At 34.9% G+C, this 22,219-nt stretch overlaps 1 protein-coding gene across 1 annotated transcript in view; it reads right to left on the minus strand.

The window, feature by feature from the left end:
* Nucleotides 1–22,219, minus strand: part of DPY19L1 (dpy-19 like C-mannosyltransferase 1) — a 44,088-nt gene that overhangs the window by 14,568 nt on the left and 7,301 nt on the right. The window contains exons 6-15 of the mRNA XM_059848634.1: nucleotides 17,273–17,393; nucleotides 15,606–15,699; nucleotides 13,288–13,345; nucleotides 9,665–9,756; nucleotides 8,150–8,249; nucleotides 6,718–6,795; nucleotides 5,071–5,157; nucleotides 3,545–3,604; nucleotides 1,065–1,145; nucleotides 186–287 (exon numbers count right to left, since the gene is read on the minus strand). Of these exons, the coding sequence (XP_059704617.1) occupies nucleotides 186–287; nucleotides 1,065–1,145; nucleotides 3,545–3,604; nucleotides 5,071–5,157; nucleotides 6,718–6,795; nucleotides 8,150–8,249; nucleotides 9,665–9,756; nucleotides 13,288–13,345; nucleotides 15,606–15,699; nucleotides 17,273–17,393 (873 nt within the window). The remainder of the gene's footprint in view (nucleotides 1–185; nucleotides 288–1,064; nucleotides 1,146–3,544; nucleotides 3,605–5,070; nucleotides 5,158–6,717; nucleotides 6,796–8,149; nucleotides 8,250–9,664; nucleotides 9,757–13,287; nucleotides 13,346–15,605; nucleotides 15,700–17,272; nucleotides 17,394–22,219) is intronic.

Below are 22,219 nucleotides of genomic sequence, written 5' to 3' on the forward strand. Positions count from 1 at the left end.
GTTTAAGTTCACTTAAATGGAATAAACCAAATTAAATTTAACTTTAGTTCATTAATTTCTCTTTTCAATTATGTATTTGAACTTATGATGGCAGTAGGAGGTGTGGTTCTCAAATGTTTTAAGTTACAAATAAAAATAAAGCAAGAAGTTCCCTCTTCCAAAATCACATATTTTGACCAAATTACCTCTTTTTCCATGAAGTCAAACTCAGCAGCGCAGGTATACATTAATGTATCAAAATCCTTGTAGCCAATAAATTTAGATTTCAATATATTTCCTATATGAGCCTGGTAGGATACACAGGAAACAAACACCAAACTGTAGTAAGCAACAACTGTCCTGTTTTCCACAACAAAGTAGTATAAATATGAGAAGTTATACTGTATTGAAAAATATTTTTAATTAGAACAGAAGTTTATATCACTTACAGTATTGTTGCAAGAGCACCAAAAATCTACTTCCAGTGTATTAAATAACACCTTTGAGTCTAACACAGATATTATGGTGTTAAATAAAAAGCAGAAAACAGCAAAAAAAAGGGTGTTATCATTGTGATTGTATTCAACAAGACTATAGTTTTGCATAGTCATATTTTAAGACGTGATCTTTGTTATCTTTTATCCCTTGATACACATCTGCAGACAGGTTTTTAACAATAACGGGGCTGACATACAGCAAAGGCTGTACCTGTTACAACAAGCATTTCAGAACTATCCTGAAAATTAGTTTCAGAGAAGAGTGAATTGACAAACTGAGTAAATAAAGGTGTAGGTAGAAGATACCCAAGACAAACAAAGTCCCATAAATCCACATTTAAAAACAAACACAGAGACCATTCACTAAGACAAAAGTAAAGATATTTGTGGTTTTGCAAATTTTGGTAATAACATCTCAACGTGATAATACATAAGGAAAGAAAAAGCAAATATACAATCTCTCTTCCACTTTTGTAAAACAAATTCTGGAAATTCAGGGAAGTATATCAGTAAGATGTCAAAATCAAGTATTAGGAATGACAAAATTTTTGAAAGATACCAACCAGATATTCTGAAAATAGAACTTACATCATCAGCTATTCCAAACACAAGAGAAGTCAGGTATTTCAAGGTGACGGTCCCAAATAACCAGGCACATCCTTCAATGACCTTGAAAAATATATTTAGATTGAAATGGATGTCTTTAGCTTTTACAAACATTTTCTTTTTTAAAAGGCTTCTTAAATTTAGCTACTACTTATAAACTCTCCTATGTTATAGCTGAAATAATTTCGTGCCACTGCTTTACACTACAGCCATACTACTGCATACAGCAGTGCAGCAGAGGGGGCAGAAAAATTATCTTGAAACAGGGGCAGCCTCGCTGTCTGTTCCATCTGTTTTGCACATTGTTTTTGGACAAGAGCTGCTCCATTTTATCAGGTTGTGCTAGCCTGGTAATTCAAATCTTTGGAGGAATTTGCTGATTTATAGCACTGTCTCAAAATGATCTGAGGTTAGAAGTTGATGGAAATATAAACAAAGTATGTCCAGTTACTACTTTTAGTTATGTATCAAGTTTATTCCTGTAGCAAGAAGGTTAAATTCTTGGCAGTGTAGCTTAATCTAGCTAATTCTTTATAAAACTGGATCAACGGAATAGGACAACCTGTCCCAATATCTTGTATTTGGGACTCACAGCAGATGCTTTCAGAGAGAATGCAACAAAAAACTGATCTTTGCCCTAATGTAACCAGGGTTTTATGTGATGATGGGCTGCATTCAATTGTCTCATTTAATGGCTGCTAAGAAACCTAAATACCTAGGAGGTATCCTAATCCTTTACTGAATGCCTCTGGGTATTTTTCTTCCACAGCAACTTTCTTATTCCTTTTAAGTTTATTGCTGCTACCATAAAGGGCACTAAAAAACCTATAATTATATTCTGCTTTTCTTCACTGGCTTTGTCGTATTTACCTTTATTTTACAAGATGTAGAATTCTAACATATTTTTAAATCTCAGCTATTTGGTAAATCTACATTAATAATTATAAATTATCTTCATACTCAATGTCAACAGATTTTGGGGGAAGGCATTATACTTTTAAAATTTTTTTTTTAGGTAAAACACATTGAGATTGCATGCAATATTTACAATGTTACATATGAATTTACAAAATAAAGAAAAAGAAATTCTGCTTTCTCTACAAGTTGCTCTCTGTGATTTCCATCAAGTAGTCTTCTTTTTGGTGCCTGCTCAGTAATGAATTGGTATGTTCAGAGAACTTTGTGTAAGAATACTGAGATTCCTCTGCTGAATGGTAGCACCTTATTTAGGGTCAATTATTTTATAAACGTTTTTAGGGAGGTGGTCTTTTGAAAACTTACCATCTAATCCCACCCTTTGTTTCTGACCTTCTAACATTCATACCTTGCTCATGGAGTTTAGTTTCTTTTATAGTTCCAGTTAGACAACTTCTCCAAGAAGTTCCTGAAATTTATGTACATTACATTCACCCACACACCCTTATCTACATCCTTCAGAGGAGTCAAACACTTTTGCAAGGCATGACTTCCTTCAACAAAGGCTGCATTGGATGTCTCTCTGCACGTACGTACAGCTTAACACCTTCCTCACCATACAAGTTTTTATTCTTTTACAAAACCCAGACTTATTAGTTTGCCATTCCACAAGTGCCTTGGATCTCCATTTCAGAAAACTGACACGCAATTTGCCCACACTCTGATTCTCCCTGGTACTACAGCCAGGCATGTACATATGCACTGTGGTTTCCTACAAAAATTTTAATTCCTTCCTATTCTAATTCCTTTATAATAACTGTATGAATTTCATCCAGTTTAGCTAACAGCTTACTCTTCACTTAATAAGAAAGCCTCTCTTAAGTCAGGCATAGTCTTGGTAAGCTCCCATTTCAGGTGTTTTTACATGTTAATACCATGTTAAGCAAGTCAATTCTCATGTTTTCTACAGTGTTACATTTTATTCATAATAGTTTTGGGAGTGTTCTCCCTGTTTGGACATGACTTCTACTACCCTCCAACCTCACCCACACACTCAACAGTGTTTTACTCTGACTTGTTTCCCTACACAATTTTAAGATGTTTGCTGTTGTCATGAAAATATCCTTTAACAATTATATAGATATCCACATTTTAGTGAATATCAAATGCAGTACCTTAATCTCCATTTCTGCAAGCACTGTTAGCCTTTTACTTACCTTTTCTAAATTGACCTTTACTTTAAAAAGATTTGCATACAGATCTTAGGGTTTGTAAACATGTTAAGTTGTGAATGTGAAATTAAATGTGTTGCCCTTTAAAGGCTATTTCAGCTTTCTGACATAAACGTGTGTTTATGCTCTCTATTTCTTCAGGAATTTAACACTAATTGCTGGGAACGCTGACAATTTATTAAAGACAGTAGCTCAGCTATATTCCATGATTTTCAATTATCAGAAACAAAACCAAAAGTTGTTTCTGTATTTGACAAAAAACAAAATAAAGTCATAGTTTTTCCTCTGAAATTCAAAATATTCAATATTCCTTACCCATACATAGACTTCTCTTTTGCGCCTTTTCAAGACTTTTGGACTCCATTCAAGAATTCCCTAATAAAAAAAAAAAAAATTAATGCACATTTTCAGGTAACGTAATAACAACACGCTGTTCTAGTAGCCTGAATGAGAGGTTTTTCCTTTTGGTAAGCCTATCACATCATATATTTAGTTATTTAAAAATCTTCCATAATTAATACAACCTGAGATATGAATATATATAGTATGATTTCACCCTGCACTGGCAAAACTTGCCAACATAAAATCTGTTACTGCAGTTCGAGTACAATTGTGGAAAACTACTTTTCTCCTGAACAAGCATGGAGATTCTGTATTATTCAGTCCTAAGCTTCTTTAAATCAAAACCAATGGGAAACTGAGCTCTGTCTGCTTCTGTGAATGACAAGACACTGAAGCAGAAAATAAATTACTGGCAGCATTAATACAAACAATTTTCAAGTAAGGCAACAGAGTATGGAAGGCGGCAGGAGTCACTCCTTTGTTTCACAATATGTTCATTTTATGACACAAAGAAGACCCATTTTAGCTAATTTGATGAACAATGTAATTAAAAGCTTCCAGAAATCCAGTCCATATGTGAGACTGAGGCCAATATAAGTATCCAAATAACACACAACAAATACTTTTATCAAGGCAGAAAATGGGCAAGGAACTCAAGAGGTTGAGAACTCAACTCAACCTGTACTTAATAATTACAAAGCTGCTACAAGAAACTAGAATAGATGCATAACAAGCAAACTATACTATAGCAAATATGCAGCCAAGGCAGTCTACAACTAGCAGAAGTGAGAAATCGCCACACTCTTGCTGATTGACAAAATATAAACAGACAAAAAGAATCAGAAATTAAGGTGAATTGCAGTAAGCTAAATAGGATCTGCTCACAACACTTTCTCTTCTTTTTCTTACGTACATAAATCCTTTATGAGGAACTATACAAAACTGAAATAGGTTGTGGGGTTTTTTCCTATTTAAAGAAAAATTAAGATAATGAATAGTGAGATGATGAATCTTCAGTGAATAATTTCACTAACAGAGCGGTATGATGCAGCAGTTTCAAACTGTTTTAAACCACTGTTATACATGGTTTAGTCATTTGTTCTGCACTAGAGGATTTACTATCAATAAGAAGCATTTAAATGAAGATCCTCCTTGTTCATGCTTCTTGTTTTACAGTCATTCTGGTCAAAATTACACACATGGTAAATTTTATATTAAAATATTAAATAAAAATATATATTTTAAAATAAAAAGAAGATAACTATAAAAGTAGAAGAGCTGAGTCTTAACTGAATTTCTCTTACAAAGAGGTTTTGGTGTAAATCCATGATTTCTTGAATTAGTATCACCAGATATCTTTATGGTCTAATTCTGTTTCTCAAGTAAAAGGTTCCTCATCTGTCTGGTAGTGCAGCAGTTGCACATTTTACACCAATACAAATATAACAGCACAGCACTGCAGTCTCAGCACAGCATATGATTCTTCTTAAGCAACTTACCGAGATAACTACTAAAGATGCAGCATAATATGATGTCAGTAACATTGAATTACCAAACATCAGAATAAAACACACCAGAAGAGATACCTGAAAGAAGAAAATAAAAATGATTCAATTTAAAATAGAAAAGGTAAGGTTTACCTAATGTGTTAACAGCTTTAAATTTAAAAACACCTACTTTACAGCAAAGTGCAGTCCTGATACACTTGCAGATTTGTTCTGAAAACACTGATTGCAAGGACCTAATGGCAGGAGGTAGCCAAGTGTAGATAATTGCTTTAATTTATTCATTAAAAGTATGTAAGAACAAATCCTGGTCATAGGATGAATTTATGCAATCCAATAGATAAATTTCTGGAGGTATTTCTAACATACTTATTTTTTTCTAAATTACTGTATGAGTTCTCTCCATCCTGTTTGTTACCTTTCAGTATTCTGGCCAAACATAAAAATGAATAGAACGTTTGATGTCTTCTTTCTTCCTAACTGACAAACACTTATTTAAAATACCATCATCATCAAAGTCAAGCAAGCAGAACTCTGTTTGATCATATGCACCTAATTCCAGGCTGAAATACAACTTTCATCCACCATCCTGATCTACTGTGCTTTCTTCTTTAACAGAAAGCAATCTGAATTACATTTTCCAGCTTGGAGGGCAAAAATCAATAAGCAAGCTCTGTCTTCTTTTATAGACAGGAATAAGGAAAAATAACACAGTAATTTCCAGACTTTTCTTCTCCCCTCTGCACATAGTTAAGACTTTCATTTTCCACAGAAGGAGGAGGGTAGGAGGAAGGCAAAAATTGAAAACACCACAAAACAGACTGGCAGTTTACCCAGACTCAGTAAGCTGTCTCTGTGACATAATTTGACTGTTTATCTATCTGAAAATCGGCTATTTATGGCACTTCAGCACCTAAATTATGATATAGCTATTGACATGAGCCAAAAAGCTTAAATATGTCATCCTGCTTCTGTCAAAAACTACCAAACAAATCTGCTTATTTTGTCCCGGATTTACATGAGAAATGAATCACATAGAACTTAACACTGCCTTTAGTTTATCATTTACAGTATTTCAAAAAAATGTTTTAAAACATAGGAAATATAATTTAGTTTCTTTTCTGGGAAAATATTCTCTTTTCACCCACTGAGTTAGAATAGCACAATTTTAGCAAAAAAAAAAATTTAAACACCATCACATTTCTTCAAAAAACTTGTCTACATCTTCCTTTATATTTAAAACTGTAATCTCACTTCAAAAAGCAAAACTTGATCATTATCTAAACTTTAAAAATTAAAATCAGGTATTATGCAGAAACTTACACATCTTTTACTTATCTTTCCCTTCTTTCTTGACTTTTTCACACAGTTTTGAACAAAAATTGGTTTTCAACTTAACAGTTTATTTTCTTGTCCTCCTTTCTAAGTATCTCCCCAAACTGTTAAACCACAAGATCTTTGCATGGTCTAGATTACGATAGTTTTCAAAACCCAATTTTAGTTCCAATCCAGACCCTTCCCTCCCTTATCACTGCATGTTTTCAACCTTTGTGCAAGTAAGGAAAACACTTCAGACAAATGGTCTCTTTTCATGCTTTGACCTGTTTGAGGGGACTTAAAGTTTATTTAAAAAAGCATTACCATATGAGCAGACAGTATCTTCTGTAATTTGCTGGAGTCAATATAACCCATAATACACACCGCAAATAATGAAGCTATCTAAAATCAAAAGTGAAAGGGAAGTTAAAACAATTTGCACTGGTATACTCCTTCATGCAAAAGAAAAGATTATTCAAACAATATTAACTTGTATTGCTACTTTTTGCTAAGTACTTAGGTGTTTCATAATTATTTCTTTCAAAAATCCTGTTGTGGTGCTCTAAATAAGAATTATCAAATACAGTAGAATATTTACAAAATAAGTATTCAACTTTATAAAAATCCAAGTCGCCAAAATACAGCACTAACACATTACCTTTCACCTTCAAATTTAAAACAAAATTTAAAAGAAAAACCCAAACACAAAACAAACCCCAAACCAAACACACAAAACCTCAAACCAAACAAAAATGGAAAAAAAACCCCAACAAACAAAAAACCCCAAATGAACCAAAACCAAAAACCCAAAATATATCAGTCAAAACCACAAAAGAATTACTCCTTAATTTTAAGTTTTCAGCAAAGTATGGAAACATCCCCAATTTGCTGCTGAGGAAAATAAGGCTTGTTGACTTATGGATCAGACAGCATCTTAAAAGTCATATGGGAAATTAATGAAACTATGAAGTGAACCTGAATATTCAAATTTCAGGCTCAGCTTCTTGAACAGGTTACAGTGATGAGTTTTTCTCAATATTTTACAGAATTTATTCACTTCCTCTTACGCAGTTAGGAACCTTGCATAACACAACTTATATGGATTGTTTAAAGCTATCAACTCAATCTGCTTCAAGTAAGGCAGACAAGTGGAAAGGTCTGGAGACACAGATGGATTTCAGTAAGCAGGCTACATTTCAACCAACTCAAACACAGAGAAAGTTGCTGTGTGACAGTATCCTGTGGTTCCAATCAGCATTCCCTCGATTTCAGTGCTAACTACAGTTACCTCAACTATCCAAAATCTCAGACTACAGCACTATACACAAACTCATCAAAATTATATAGGAAATCATGCAAAATCATGCCAGATATTACATGCCATGCAAACACTGGTACATTTAAAAATTTTTAACAGCCTGATCAATGCCCTTTTTTAACTTTTGTGCTTCAAAAGACAAAGTGTTTTTTTTCCTTGTTCTAATGTACTGATCTCAGGCTGGAGGCTGTTTATGTGGGAAAAGTAAATATTTTTAGTCCTGGAGACAGAATGGTAAGTGGTGTAAACAGTCAACTTTTAAACTCAAGACTAGCAAGATTGATGTGGTAAAGGGTGAGAATCTTTCCTGACAGCAAGAATCAAATCTGGCTAAAAGGAAAGTGCTGTTACAGTTGTGAATTCAATGGCTGTCTATACAAAACAGTCAATTTGTCCAGGTTAGACAAAGAAGGTATTTAGAGGTGAATATGGGCTTACCTGAGTTAGAAGAACAAACTGAGCAAACTGCCAGGGAAGCATGAAAAAGATATTAGAAACACACAGTGCAATCAAGCTTCCTGTATTAATACTCGGAATCCTTGGGAAAAAGAGACAGAATAGGCATCAGTAAGTACAATTACACAGGTGTTTGCATATAATTGAAAAGTACAATAGAAAATGCAATAAAAACACAGTTACCTCGGAAGATAGCTAGCAATATTGATCAACTAAAAATAACACTGCTCAAGTAAATGCAATATCTTTTTTTTTTAAGTTTCCATGTCAACAGCTCTGATTCCTTAACTGTTTGATGAGTCACTGATTACCAAACAAGTCTTCTCCTGGCAGTATGCAGTAGAGCAGGCCAAAGCACGTCATTTGCAAGTGCTTCACCTTCTTGCGACAACTCTATAGCCAGGTCACAACCATTTCCATTTCAGCTGAAATCACAACTGTTTCAGAATGGTCTGCATTTGAAAGTTATTTAAGTCCTCTCTCTCACATTTCTTCCATATTTACTTTCTGCTAGCAATCCAGAGTGATATTTCAGGGAAGGAAACAATGACAAGTACGTGAAAATCATCTGGAACTGAAACCCCAGTCTATTCTCCATGTCTGGAAATAAATGCTATTTAAAATATTTAATCCTGCATTGATTCAAGTTCAATTTTTAAACATGTCGTGTTTCAAATTTCACTAAATTCTAGAGAGCACATATCTTTTCCTCATATAAAAAACACAAGTTAGTGACAAGCATGAAATACTTTCACTTTAAACATAAATAACTACAAATCAGTATGGCCTAATAAAGGAAAATTGGTGGTTATAAGTACTAAGTTCAACTAAATAATAAATACATTGTAAATCTGATGCAATGGAGTTGGTGGAGAAGCCCTTAACTATGAATGGTCATGCTTATTTTCTAAAACAGAGGCAAGCCAGAAATAATCACGGAAAAGCAGGGCTAATGAACTCAAGAGCATCCCTGCATTAATGTAGTTTGACTGCTCTAAATCATTCAACTAGTTAATGAGACTAGTTAATTAGTCATAGAAAACTGCAAGAACATACTAGCTTATAGGTGCCTATAGCATCCTTTGTTGCAAAGCATAGGCTTACTCTACGTGCAGCCAACATACCACTCTCCAAGAGGGAGAAAACCAATTGATGAAGTATCAGCTTGTTTCTCATGGGAAGGAAGGGACATCAACCAAAAATTCTGATTTTTACTTTAGACACGTATTTGCCAACACAGTAATTCTGATTTTTATGTTAATCATGTCTTCAAGTTGGAAAGTTTTTCCTTTTATTAAGTGAGTAATATGACTGCAGATCTACTGGTGCAGCGTCTGTAATGTAACAGCCACAGGAAAGTTTCTCTGTTAATGATACCATTGTTATAGCACATGGAAGCATTTAAATAAATATTTAAATAAAGGCACTCAAATAAATGTCCTGTGACATTCAGTTTTTTTAAAGCATTGTAAAGACCCAGGATAAACTGAGAGGTACCTGAGTATATAGGTCAAGAGCAACATCTGCATCACAAGGAATGGGTACGAGAAACTTTCACGAAGAGGTGGAGTCCACATGACACGAGTGCACTGAAAATAAGAACTGGGTCAGATGGTAACATTCACCGATATAGTTCCATAAAACCATGCATTTGTATTTCAAAATGAATGACTACAGATACTCCAATAAAGCAAAAACCAAGCTACATGAGGTTTTAGTCAGAATGTTAAAAAGACCAGCCAGGAAGCAGAAAAGAGAAAGGAAAAGGAAGTGGCTTCCACACTTGGGGCCTAATATACACTGTTTAATTAAAATAGAGCACTGCTTTTCCAAAATGAAATGTGGCAGATAGAGAATATCCAATAAAAAAAAGCAGGGCAGCAGCTACATGTCCCTGGTTTTGCTGAAATAATCAACTCTTCTAGGTAAATAATTGTCAAATTCATGCAGTCACTTGCCACACTTAGACAGAGACAGTGTGTTGGGAGATGATCTGAAGGATAAAGTAATATATTCCTCATTATGCTAGAGTTCTTTAACATTTCAAATTTCTATCAGTAACCGCACATTAAGTATAAAATCTGAAGCTGCCCTAAAAAACAGGCCAGTACACTAAAATCATGAAATTAAATTCATACAGACCCTATACTACCTCCACAAAACTTACATATTCCATTATTTAACCCTAATAAAGCAAAGCAAAATACACTGCAGTCAACTGAATAGTTGTTTCATTAATTTCTTAATTAATGTGGTTCATGACAAATAAATAATGAGCCTCCTGGCAAATGGCTCAGCTACAGCTGTTGTCTCCAATGTTTATATTCAGCTCTTTATAAAGTGCTTGCACTGACCCTAAAAGAAAAGAACAAATACAACTTTACAGGAGTCCTCTGTTCAAATTGGCTATCAAGAGATTTGGATTAAAAATTAGAGGTAAGGCTACAAGAGAAAAATGTAATTCATCTTAACATAAACTACAATGAATTTATGAAAATAATGTAGGATACTGTTGCCAGGATGTTCCTTCTCCTTTGCTTCCTAGAATCTTTAAACCATCTTTTAAAATACTGTTTTACCAAACAAGTCACTAAAATCAACATTCTATAATTCCTTGCTTATTACTATTTCCCAAGTATGTTAAATTAATAGTGTAAAATAAAAGCAAAGAACAGAAACCCATTACATTAATCACATTCTCTGACATCCAAAAGCACTCTTTGTAAAAGCTGCACCAATTATCATCAAAATAAACCTTTCATAAATATATGTATTAATATGCTGTCCTCAGCTGACTGCACAGATGTGATGAGCTAATTTTTTTTTTACTAAGCAATAAATATAATCATGATTATTCTAAAGCAGTGTAGTCATTTTGCATATTTTTCAAGACTACAGCAACATTTGGTTTACCAAATCTTATGATACTGGAGAAGATAAGACAGGAAAAAAATGATGAGCATATACAACCACAGAAAAGAAGCATTACCTTAGAAGTGGATTGACTAACATGGGCTACACTACTTTTCTATATCTGGAATGTAATGCTGAACTCAGTCATCTGTGGATGATTTATCAAGGCTGTAAACTTAACTCTACTGCAGGTAGAAATATATCAGATCTGTAAAGTTTGAAATCATTAAAACACAGTAGCACAAGCGCAGCACAAACAAAAACATACAGCCTTAGGGTGACTAGCTCAAAGCCAGAGAGCATTTTTACAAACCCCTTTTGCATAGCATTAGAGCTCAGATACCAAGGCTTGCAGATCAGGCTTACTCATGTAGCTCAGTCCTATCCTTCCCAAATAGGAAGGGAAATTTTTGGCAGCTGGTCTAGCTCGACTGTACGCACTGTCGACCCACACAAGATGATTTGCACATAATCACAAGCCTGTCAAAGAGCTGGGCCTTTCTTCCACACACACAGGCACACCCACAATATGGCATTCAACAGAGCACTCTGTGAGGAGAGAGGCCCTGTGCACCTCTAACTACAGGTACTACCATAACTATATACACAACAATATCAAATAAGTCTGATTTGTTCCATTCAGCTACAATCCAAAAACAAAAGTGCCAGCTGAGATCCAACGCTGCACCTCCGCAAGTATTTCCTGTTGTTCTCCAGAAATCCATACAGTTGAGCTGGAATCCGGGTTGCCTTCCTTAAGTCCTACCTAAGTCCAGACTACACCTGTGTAAAACTATGCAGATTTGCTTTCACACCATTCTCCAAAATACTTTATCTCTGCTTTTTCCCCAAGTCAAGTCATTCACAGAGAGAGAAGCTCTCCTACAGTCACCTATGGAAAGAACTGCACTGTACCACAGTGAAATAAATGGTTTTTTCCTACGACTACCTTGAAGTTTTCAACATGTTTCTTTCTGAAGTTACACTTAACCCCTTCCACAGACTTGGAAAACAGTGCCTATTTTTTAGTATTCACTAGCAAAGGATGAAATATCATTTCACTTCAGGATGCCATTTAGAACAGAAATCCACATAAAATGCCATATTTACACTCACAGAGAACAAAAAATAAGTTTAGGAACTATAACGTTTACCTGTTCTCAACCAGGCAGTTCAACATTCATGGGTGACAATGCTTTAATATGCTTAAATTCTTAAATGCCTAAATTCTTTAAATATCCCCCATGCACACATGGGAGATATTTAAAGAAAAGATATTTCAAATGAAACTTGAAAATAAAATAGCCATTTTATCACACAGATTTTTGTTTTATAAAAAAAAGTCAAAACTTACTGTAAATTAAAGCATCTCTAATTCTATTATGTACAATACATGTTCTTACAACTCAGTGTTCTCTAACAAGTTCAGCTCAGTAAAGTAAGAAAACAAAACATAAATTCAACCCTAAACTAATTTATAAGGTAGTTCGTTTCCATTTAGACGTTATTTACAAATTTCCATTCATAAAATGAGCACTAAGAAAAAAAAAACTTCCCAAGGGAATAAGAATGAAAGCTATAATTTTTCTTCCAAAATATGAAACAATGACATGAACAACATTAACTGGGAAAACCAGGAGATGTTGTAAGTGACAGTTTATTTTTTCTTTCCTGCAATGCAGCTTACTTAAGTTTAGCACTGGAATCCTTTACATACATACACTATTTCTAAATTCTGTGTATCCTGGGTATAGTATATAAATAATACAGAGGTTTCTTTGCACTTTTCTTTGTATTGAAGAATTTCCAGTAAAATATATAGTAATTTAAAGAAGCTTCTGAAGCTTACTCATATGGTAAATGTAGCCCAGTTATGCACGGTATGGGCACAAAAATAGAGTATTCTGATGTTTTGAAACTTGAAGTCATTATGCTACTCAGTTTCAATCTCAGGACCAATTTACAATATATATCCTTTCTGATTTTTTATTTGAAGCACTAAAGGGACATTGAACTGTGCTATGTATTTTTCAGTCATAGTCTATTTTGCTTTCAATTGTCTTATTAATTTAATTGACTTTAAGTTATTTAAATTCAATCTCAAATAAATAAGCAACATCACTACATTTAATGAAACAAGAATTAGCTTAAACTTCAATAATAACTTAAAAAAAAAAAAAAAGGAGTGGTGGGAGAGGGAAACCTACCTCTCCATGATTGAAAAAGAAGCACAACACAGTAACAAGGCCTCCTAGACGACTCCCACTGTGAAAAGAAGAAAAATAGGTACAAAAGAATCTTATCATGGTCAATGTTGCTTAAAAAATGTGAAGCTGCACTTGTGTACAGCTAATTTTATTGGGGGGGAAGGGAGGAAAGCTTTCAAACATCAAGGGAAGGCAATCAATAGAGTACATACAATATTAAAATACTAGTTAGTCAGAGAGTGTTTATTTCAGAGCAAACCAGTCCTTCATACATCAACTCTTTTACGCAGAACACTAATTTTAACGTTAATAACTTGGAAAACAGTTATTCCACTGCTCACAAATTTTGGTGCAGATCATTACATCCTGTGCTTTTAAAAAGCAGGCAATATAAATGCAGTACTGCTTCCCTAATACGATGAGCAGTAAATTTCAGAGTCTACATGCACAATCACCCAACAGGATATTTTGGTCCGGATCTAAAGATTAATTTAGGGTAATCAAATCAAGCACATTCAAAAAACATATTTAAAAATGAATTCATCATATGGGTTAATGCAAGATACAATTTAATTTTTATGGAAAATACTGCAATGTTAACATGAGGAAGCTTTTTAAGCCCTTGACTTAAATGTATTTTTTACATTTCCATACCAATCAGATTCACCTATTGAATAAGTAGCAAAAGTAAACCCAAAGATATTAATTAGATTTTTCCCATTTCCAAAGAGCAATAGAAAGATTTCCTATTTGTTTGAACAGATTTGTAATTGCTCAAGTTATGTGATATAAAGCAAAGAACATTTTTGTGCACAAAAGTTCACTACTACTCTGAATGACAGACGATACCATTTTTGCTACTAAACAAAAGCAGCAGCCAGCTGTTAAGATTCTTGGGAAAAAAAAACCCAAACCAACCAACCAAAAAAAAAAAAACCAAACCAAAACCCAAAAAAACTGAACCAAAAACAAACAAAAAAAAACCCCAACCACACACACAAAAAAAACCCCAAAAACAAAAACAAGCAAAAGAACCCCTTCAAATCCTCTCAGATCCTTCACCCATCACTAATACACAAGTCAAACAGAATCAGTAGGTTCTGGGTACAAAATCTGAGGATTAATGATACCAGGTGTTAAACCAATCTCCAGGAATTGTGCATTCTTGCACATAAAACTCAACTTTACATCCCATAAATTTGAAAAGCTTCACACTAAAATGCAAAATGACAATAAGAACATGCTTAACATGAAAAATGTTAGCCCTAGAAACAAAACAAAAATTTGCCAAAAACCACCCCAAACCAGAAACAAAACTCAAGGTCTATGCTTTCTAAAGAAAGTAGTGAGAAATAAAGAGCTCACTGATTTTTCAATGACATTCATATATAAAATGTGAATTTCTGTATAACTCCCTTAAGAGAAATATTACAAGTTAATGACACAAATATTCAAAGTTTACCTACTACCTCAAAAGATGCACTAGGAAGCTTCCTCTTTTTACTGACAGTGTCTGCCCTGAGCTATTCCTTATTTTAACTATCAGCACATGCTTGAGAAAGAGAAAGAAGTAAAACCCATGACAATGAAGCCAGAAAATGAATGAGGAGGGGAAACCAATCACATCTCTGAAGAAAATATAGCTGCCTTTCACTTTTTGGCAAAACCAACACATGAAAATAGATGTAAACAGAAAATATATTTTCACTTCTGCTTTTCTGCTGAATGTGGAATCCATTTTTGTATGAAAGTGTATTACAGCTCCTGAAATGTAAGGACAGATACCGAAAACACAAATTTATAGAAAAAGGGAAGTGCATACAATTGGTCCTCAAGAATGCATTAGGTTGAAAAATATTTTGCCTTCTCAGTTAGGTTAAGATGGAAACACATGCAAATACAACTTGAAGCAAAGCACTGGGAAAACCCCAGTCTTGGATAAAAGTACACCATCATTCAACTTGTTGTAAAAATGTAAAAATGAGTCACAGTGATAATTTTAAGAGCAGAAATATGTCAAAAGCTGTTTTAAACACAGACAAACATCTAGTTTAATCCACAACCCAGTGATATCAATGAGATACAATCTCAATAAAATTTTCAACAATTTTTTTTCCGGCAGCATCATCATTGTTTTAAGCAAAAAGCTTGTCTATTTCAGTAATTTTTAGTGACAATGTATATGCAAAAAAAAGCACTACTGCTGTACAAATAAATCATCAATATCCCATAAAAATATTTTTACATTCACTTTTTCAAATTTTGTCTAAAAACTGACAGCTAATACCAACTAAATAGCCCAGTCTCAACTGCCTTACCTGAGGTATGTACCATATATGAAGAACAGTGACATCATGAATCCATTCAACAGAAAAATCACAGCAACATAAAAGGAAGCAGGGTCTCCCAACCCTAACAAAAAACAGTTAATATATGTTGTTAAATATAGAAGAAAGTCCATACTGGTTATAAAGCACCATACAATCAGTATAATATCTTAATATATCTATATTATATATAAACTATCAGTAGAGTATCTCAGTGTATCTACAGAAAGAGACAATTAAAAAAAAAGTAGATGTCATTAAGACTATTGTGAAGATTCAATCAGGAGACCACAGCTTTGAAAAAAACCAGGAAGAGTAGCGGTAGATACAACATTGGGGCAGTCAGTGACAGAATATGCTAAGAGGGATGCACTAACTGCAGAGAGGTTTAGAAGGTAGAATAACCTGTGAGGTTTAGAAGGTAGAAATACTACTAAGAATATTCTCTAGACTACATTTTTATTTCATAGAGCTTTTTAGAACAGGTTTGTTAATCCTAGACTCACACTTCCCATCTCTTGCAGGAGTAAATCCATCTTTCAACATATCACACACAATGCTCTTTGCTTTCTTTGTTTCATTATAAGCCAAGATATTTTCCACTAATGCAAGTCTTTCAATTTATTCATTAACAGACACTTCTGCGCTCACTCTTCTGCCGTTATTCTCTTTCCCACTATTTCTTTAAACCCTCCTGGCTCTAATCATTTCAGCAATACAGCATAAAAAGCCTTATTCATTAAAGTGAATGGCAGCAAAACTTCAGTTTCATATGCAGAACTGATTATTCCCCACTGCTGAAAACACAGCAAGACAGTTTTCTAAAGCAAAATGATGATATGCTCACAAAACAGAGTAGTCTCAATAGCTGGTGCTTCTGTTGGTTTTGTTTTCATGAAAAACAGGAATGAAAGGTTGTACACCGCTTATTGCTTCTTACAAAATTAGAGAAAGTGACCCATTCAAGCTCTGAAGTTCTTACAGCCTTTGTGCAAAGGAAAAATACTACCCTGTCATCACACAAAGGCATTCTAAATGATAAAATGAAACAACTTCACAAACTACCATCTATTATTCAGCTTGAACTGACTGCAGAACACCTCAAAAGCACTTCTTGGTAAGGTACTTTTATTGCTTAATACCTACTTGACAAGACAATATTTCAAACGTGGGGGGAAAAAAAATGGCAGTGTCCCTTGGAGCACAGTGTCAAATCAAGGTTTAAGGTTGAAATTCTTATGCTGAATTCTTATGCTGAATAGCAGCTCATGTGAGAAAGAGGATTCTTCTCAGCAGCATCACTAGGTAAGATTTCTCCAAAAAATCTCCAAAATTGAGGGAGGAAATTTTAAAATGCAGGAAGTTGGAATGTATTTGGGACCCTTCAGAAGTTACAAAAATTAATACATGTAGAGTAAGCTTCCAATTACATTTAGGACATCTTATTCTTTGTAACAATCCGACATTATGAAGGCTCAAACCACAGCTGTGACGTTTTGCACTCCAGGAGAGGAATTCAATCTAGGCCAGAGGAGTTATCTAATAAGCAAAACCCACATTTTTCACTCTTGGTAACACAGGAATATTTATTATTTCTGAAATAAGTAAAGCCACAAGTGCATGCTTCCAAGGCGAAACCATGGTAAACCAGAATTTACCTTCACAGCTTTCAACAGGACTAAGCCCTTTTCCTCTGTTTACAGTCCAACATGTCTTTGTTGGTACACCAAGGAAATCCATAACGGTGGTATATGTGCGGTACCAGCTGGCTAGGACCACCTAGGGGGAAAACAGGATTAGAAGTTTCTACCCAGAGTGACCTCTCATGACAGCTGGCTCTTATCCAGGGTCATTTTCAAACTCAGGATTTATCTCAGCACTTTTGACCACAATTTCCTAGAGGCATTTAACAGACTTCATTAACAGACTAAAATTATGCCTACTGATACTCAGATGCTTTATAACAGAAATAATGTCATGCATCAAGCTGCAATATTCAGAAAAAAACCCCCTACATATTGCATTGTCTGGAAGGCTCCTCATTTGAGTATTTATGTTTATCAGATATTAAAATCACAGATGTTGTTGACAGAGGACAGTGGACAAAACTGAACCCATTCAAGACAATAATTTTTTTCCACCTCACAAGAATATTAGTCGACCAAATCTTTAGGATTTTCAGTCTGTTAAATTTTGATAGGTTAATTTTAAGCATGTATTTAAAGGGCTTCCAGATGTAATGTAAGAGAGCATTTCCATATTCCATGCAAATACTGTAATATTCTTTTAAGAACAACTCAACTAAATCACAACACCTGACACAGAAAACACCAGTACTTTACACACAGCAAAAATGAGAACTCATCTCACAGCAAAGTCATTAGTTAATAACATTACCAAGCTATTCTGTCAGGATATAACTGACTTTATAGAGTTCATAAATGAGTAATGTGGCCATTCCAGTTGAGCTGCTTTGAAAGTTATAACCCAGGGGTTCCCAGACTGACAATATGTTTCACCACTGCAGTATTAGCTGCCTCTGCCCTGTGTCACAGAGAACATATATAAGAAAGATGATTCTCTCTTCTCGTTCCCCATACAATTAATAAAACTCTTTATGTCACTTCTATCTTCAAGAAGGGCAAGAAGGAAAAACAGACAACGGGTGTGAGAATGTGATGGAGTAAATCCTCCTGGAAACCACTTCCAAATATTCAAAAGACAAAAAAGTGATTTGAAGCAATCAGCACAGATTTACAAAGGTGAAATCCCACCTGTCCAGCTTTATAACCTTCTGAGATGACTGTCTTGATAGATAAGGAGACAACTGTGGATTTTTTTTTAATCTGGTGCCAATCGGTTCTACATCTTAAGACTAGATGATGGTACAAGGGAACATCCTCAACAAATCTGCAGGATAAACACTGGAAGGAGTGACTGATCCTTGTGCTGCCATTTGGAGGGACATCAAAAGGCAGGGGAAATGGGCCAACAGGAATCTTCCCAACAGGGAAATGCAAAGTCCTGAACTGGGAATGAACACCACCGTGCACCAGTTGAGATGGAAGCTGACCACCTAGAAAGCAGTTTTGCAGAAAAAGGCCTGTGAGTCCTGGTGGACAATTTATACTTGAGCCAGCAGCAAGCCCTTGATGCAAAAAAGACAAATATATCATCAGCTTTATGTGACCAGCACAAGAAAGGTGACTGCTCCCCTCTACTCAGCATTGCTAACACTCTATTTGTGGTGCTGAGCTCACTTCTGCCCAAGACAAGGAGGACATAGAATAAAGATGAGTGAGACAGACTCTTTTTGGTTGACAAGAGATGAGACAATGAGCACAAATTCAAATACAAGAAATTCCACTTATACATAGGAAAAACTTTTTTAATTTGGGAGTGGTCAAACACTGGAACAATCTTCAGAGAGGTAGAGTATATGCAAATTGAAACTGGAGATGACCCTCAGCAACCCGCTCTACTTCACCCGGGTTTGAGCAGTGCTGAGACTAGAAGACCTTCGGACAACCCTTCCAACTTCAACTGTTCTGGGATTCTAAAATTCATTAATTTTTAATATCAAGGCTCCAATCTTCATGGCTCACTTCATCTGCGACCTTCACAGCCTCACAATGTAAATCCTGTATATTTAAAATATAACTACATCTTCCTAGACCAAGACTCCATGCCTCAACATTGCACCTTACAAAGTACAGTATCCTGAATTCCTGGAAGTTTTCTGAACAGCTGTGCTCTGGTGCTTCTGGCAATGCACATGTGCATACATTAACCAGACACTGCCCCATATCCACACAGACATCAATCAATAGGCCTGGAGAACCAAATCAGTGTCCTTCTTATCACCTGAATGCCCCTTTGTTAGGGACATCTGTATGGCATATTCACATCACCAGCCCTGAAGCTGACATTAGCCAAGCATATAAAGCATTCTTGCCAAACCAGTGTTGCACCAAAAAAAACCCATCAAATTATTAATTTATCAACCTAACCATTTAACCTGTTTATGCCACAAGTGCCTGTGTCTGCTGCAGATTTAGATGTGAATACTCCCTAAAAAGGTTTCAGGCTAGGTACTTCAAGCAAAAAAACTGATTTTTTGCCGAAAGTTACGTTACATGAAACAGTTAACATGGGCATAGAAATGGAAACAAATCAGTAAGCAGCACAAAATTGCTAGGTCAGTTGAAGCACAGTGATGTTTCTAGAATTTCTACTGCTCTGTATCAGATAAGGCAGTAAATGCAGAACCTGGAAAACAAAAGCCTAGTTTTCAGACCCAGGAGTGCTCCGTGGACAAGGCCAGTCCTTTGCTGCAAAAGAACATGTAGAAAAGTCAAGCCAATTCACTAATTGCCTTTGAGTGTGCACTTTAAAGTCAACTACATGGATCTTTGTAACACACTCCTCATTTAAACTCACATCTTCATTATCACCACCACACACAGAAATATCAACTGTTCCATAACAATGAACATCCAGAGAGCAAACTTAACACATAATCTCTCCACCACAGAAACTAATAGATTATCCCTCTGCCATTTTCAACAGAAATGAAAACACTGCAATTACTAGAACAATCTGACTATGGAGCAAATACTTGGAAAATCAACTTTATTTGAATTTTAACACTGTACAGCTACAAGGACAACCTTGTAGCTTTCCACAGATTTTTTACTGCTTATATGTATAATTTACATAAATGATTGCTACACACTCATTTTACTTTTTTCCTTTTTTTTTTTAAAGATTTTAAGGCTAGTACTGGCTGTGCATGTAAGTGAATTGTTTTACTTTTCCTAATTAGTTTAACATACTATTTAGCAATGGGATTTCCAGATTGGTTTTGATGAATTTAATTTTAATATCCATTAAACAAACAAGCATTTTATAAGAATTCAGCCTTAGTGCTACTAATGGGCTGAAAGAGCTGGAAAGATCCCAAAATATCAGACAGGAAATGAAACACTTTCAGGAAGCATGACTGGATACTGAGCATCTGAAGGAAAATTTTTACTGCCAACAAATAAATCCACAAGCATCTTCTCACCACCCAGCCCCATTATAATCATAAGAAAATTCTATAAATTTGGACAACCTATTTCAAATGTCAAGTTGCACCTATTGACAGTTTTATAAATACAGTTATGTGGAAACAGGAACACTCAAGAAATACACTTAAAAAAACCCCCAAAGCACTATTTACAGGAAGTCTAGACATTAAGCAGTAAATGATTAAAAGGAGTAGAGGAGACTATTTGTCTGCTTTGCATGCCCACACAGGCACAGAAAAGATGAATGAATTCATACCTTATCACCAATTTATACGAGCCAGTATAATCCTAGAAATCTGAATGAACAGACAAACCTACACATTTTGCACTGTAATCAACCCAGCGTTCTTACAGAAGGTCAGCCACTATATTTGATTTCACCATCCAATTTATTTAGTCATCTTTCAGGATGATACTGATGAGTCTTTAAAAACAAGTTCATTTGACCAGTAATCCTTGATTTTTGAAAGTCAGACTATAGCTGAAGTCAATAAGTCTTTTTCAGCTAAAGGAAATAACTCTTTAGTATTCAAATAATGATCACAACAGGGCATTTCTAGAACTGAACTGCAATCCATCTGGAATTAGAAAAAAATTCCAAACAAACCCTAAATAAGTGAGAGGGCAACAAAAACATGATCATCTACATAGCATTTAATTATTCCAGAGCAAGGACTTAAGAAGGAAATGAAACCACTACGTGCAACTTGTACAAATACATGCACACCAAGAACTCTTATACATAAAGTTCCTGACAACAGCTCTGCTCCAACAGAGCAGAAGAATGAGTATAAAAGCTAGTACCCGACAATCACAGCCATTATTAGTTGTCTCTCAAAAAAATAAACTGCTGCTGACACATGAAATTACAGAAATGTACATTAACCAAAGGAATCTTCACTTTGCAAAATGTTTGAGACACACTGGCAAAACCTTAAGAGGCAGAAACCTCAACATTTCTGTACACATGTTCTTTTGAACACATTCTGAACACATGTTCTCTTTACTGACAAAAAAGCAGAGGAGATCTAACCAGGTAACAAGTCTAACATTAAGTATGCACAAATCAGCAGTCAGTCCTCCCCAGAGGAATTTCCTCTGCAACATCTAAGTAAACTATTACCACTCATGGATTTCATAGCCACTGTGATGTGCTTGGTTCTGTCAGTTTTGTGTGTCCTGCAAAAAATGGTAAACAAAATAATCTCTTGCAACCTGCATCACTTCAGTCATTATTGTCACATACTATTGATACTTCATACGTCTAATTTCCTGAAGTACATAACGTCAGCAATCTACTTGCTTTCAGGGAAAAGGACAAAAAAAGGCAAAAGGTATAGAACTGGTCTGCAACTTTTGGGCACAAAATATCAAGATCTAGAAAGCTTTCATAGTTGATTGAAAATACTTGTAATTGGGAAACTGATCATAATGTATGAAGTAACCTTCTCATCTGAAATCTGGAACTGAAATACAATATTCAAGCAACACTTCATTAGTCACTGTATCTTTTCAAACACATTCTCCAAAGTA

Source organism: Haemorhous mexicanus, chromosome 1 (genome assembly GCF_027477595.1).
Source record: "Haemorhous mexicanus isolate bHaeMex1 chromosome 1, bHaeMex1.pri, whole genome shotgun sequence".
NCBI lineage: Eukaryota > Metazoa > Chordata > Aves > Passeriformes > Fringillidae > Haemorhous > Haemorhous mexicanus.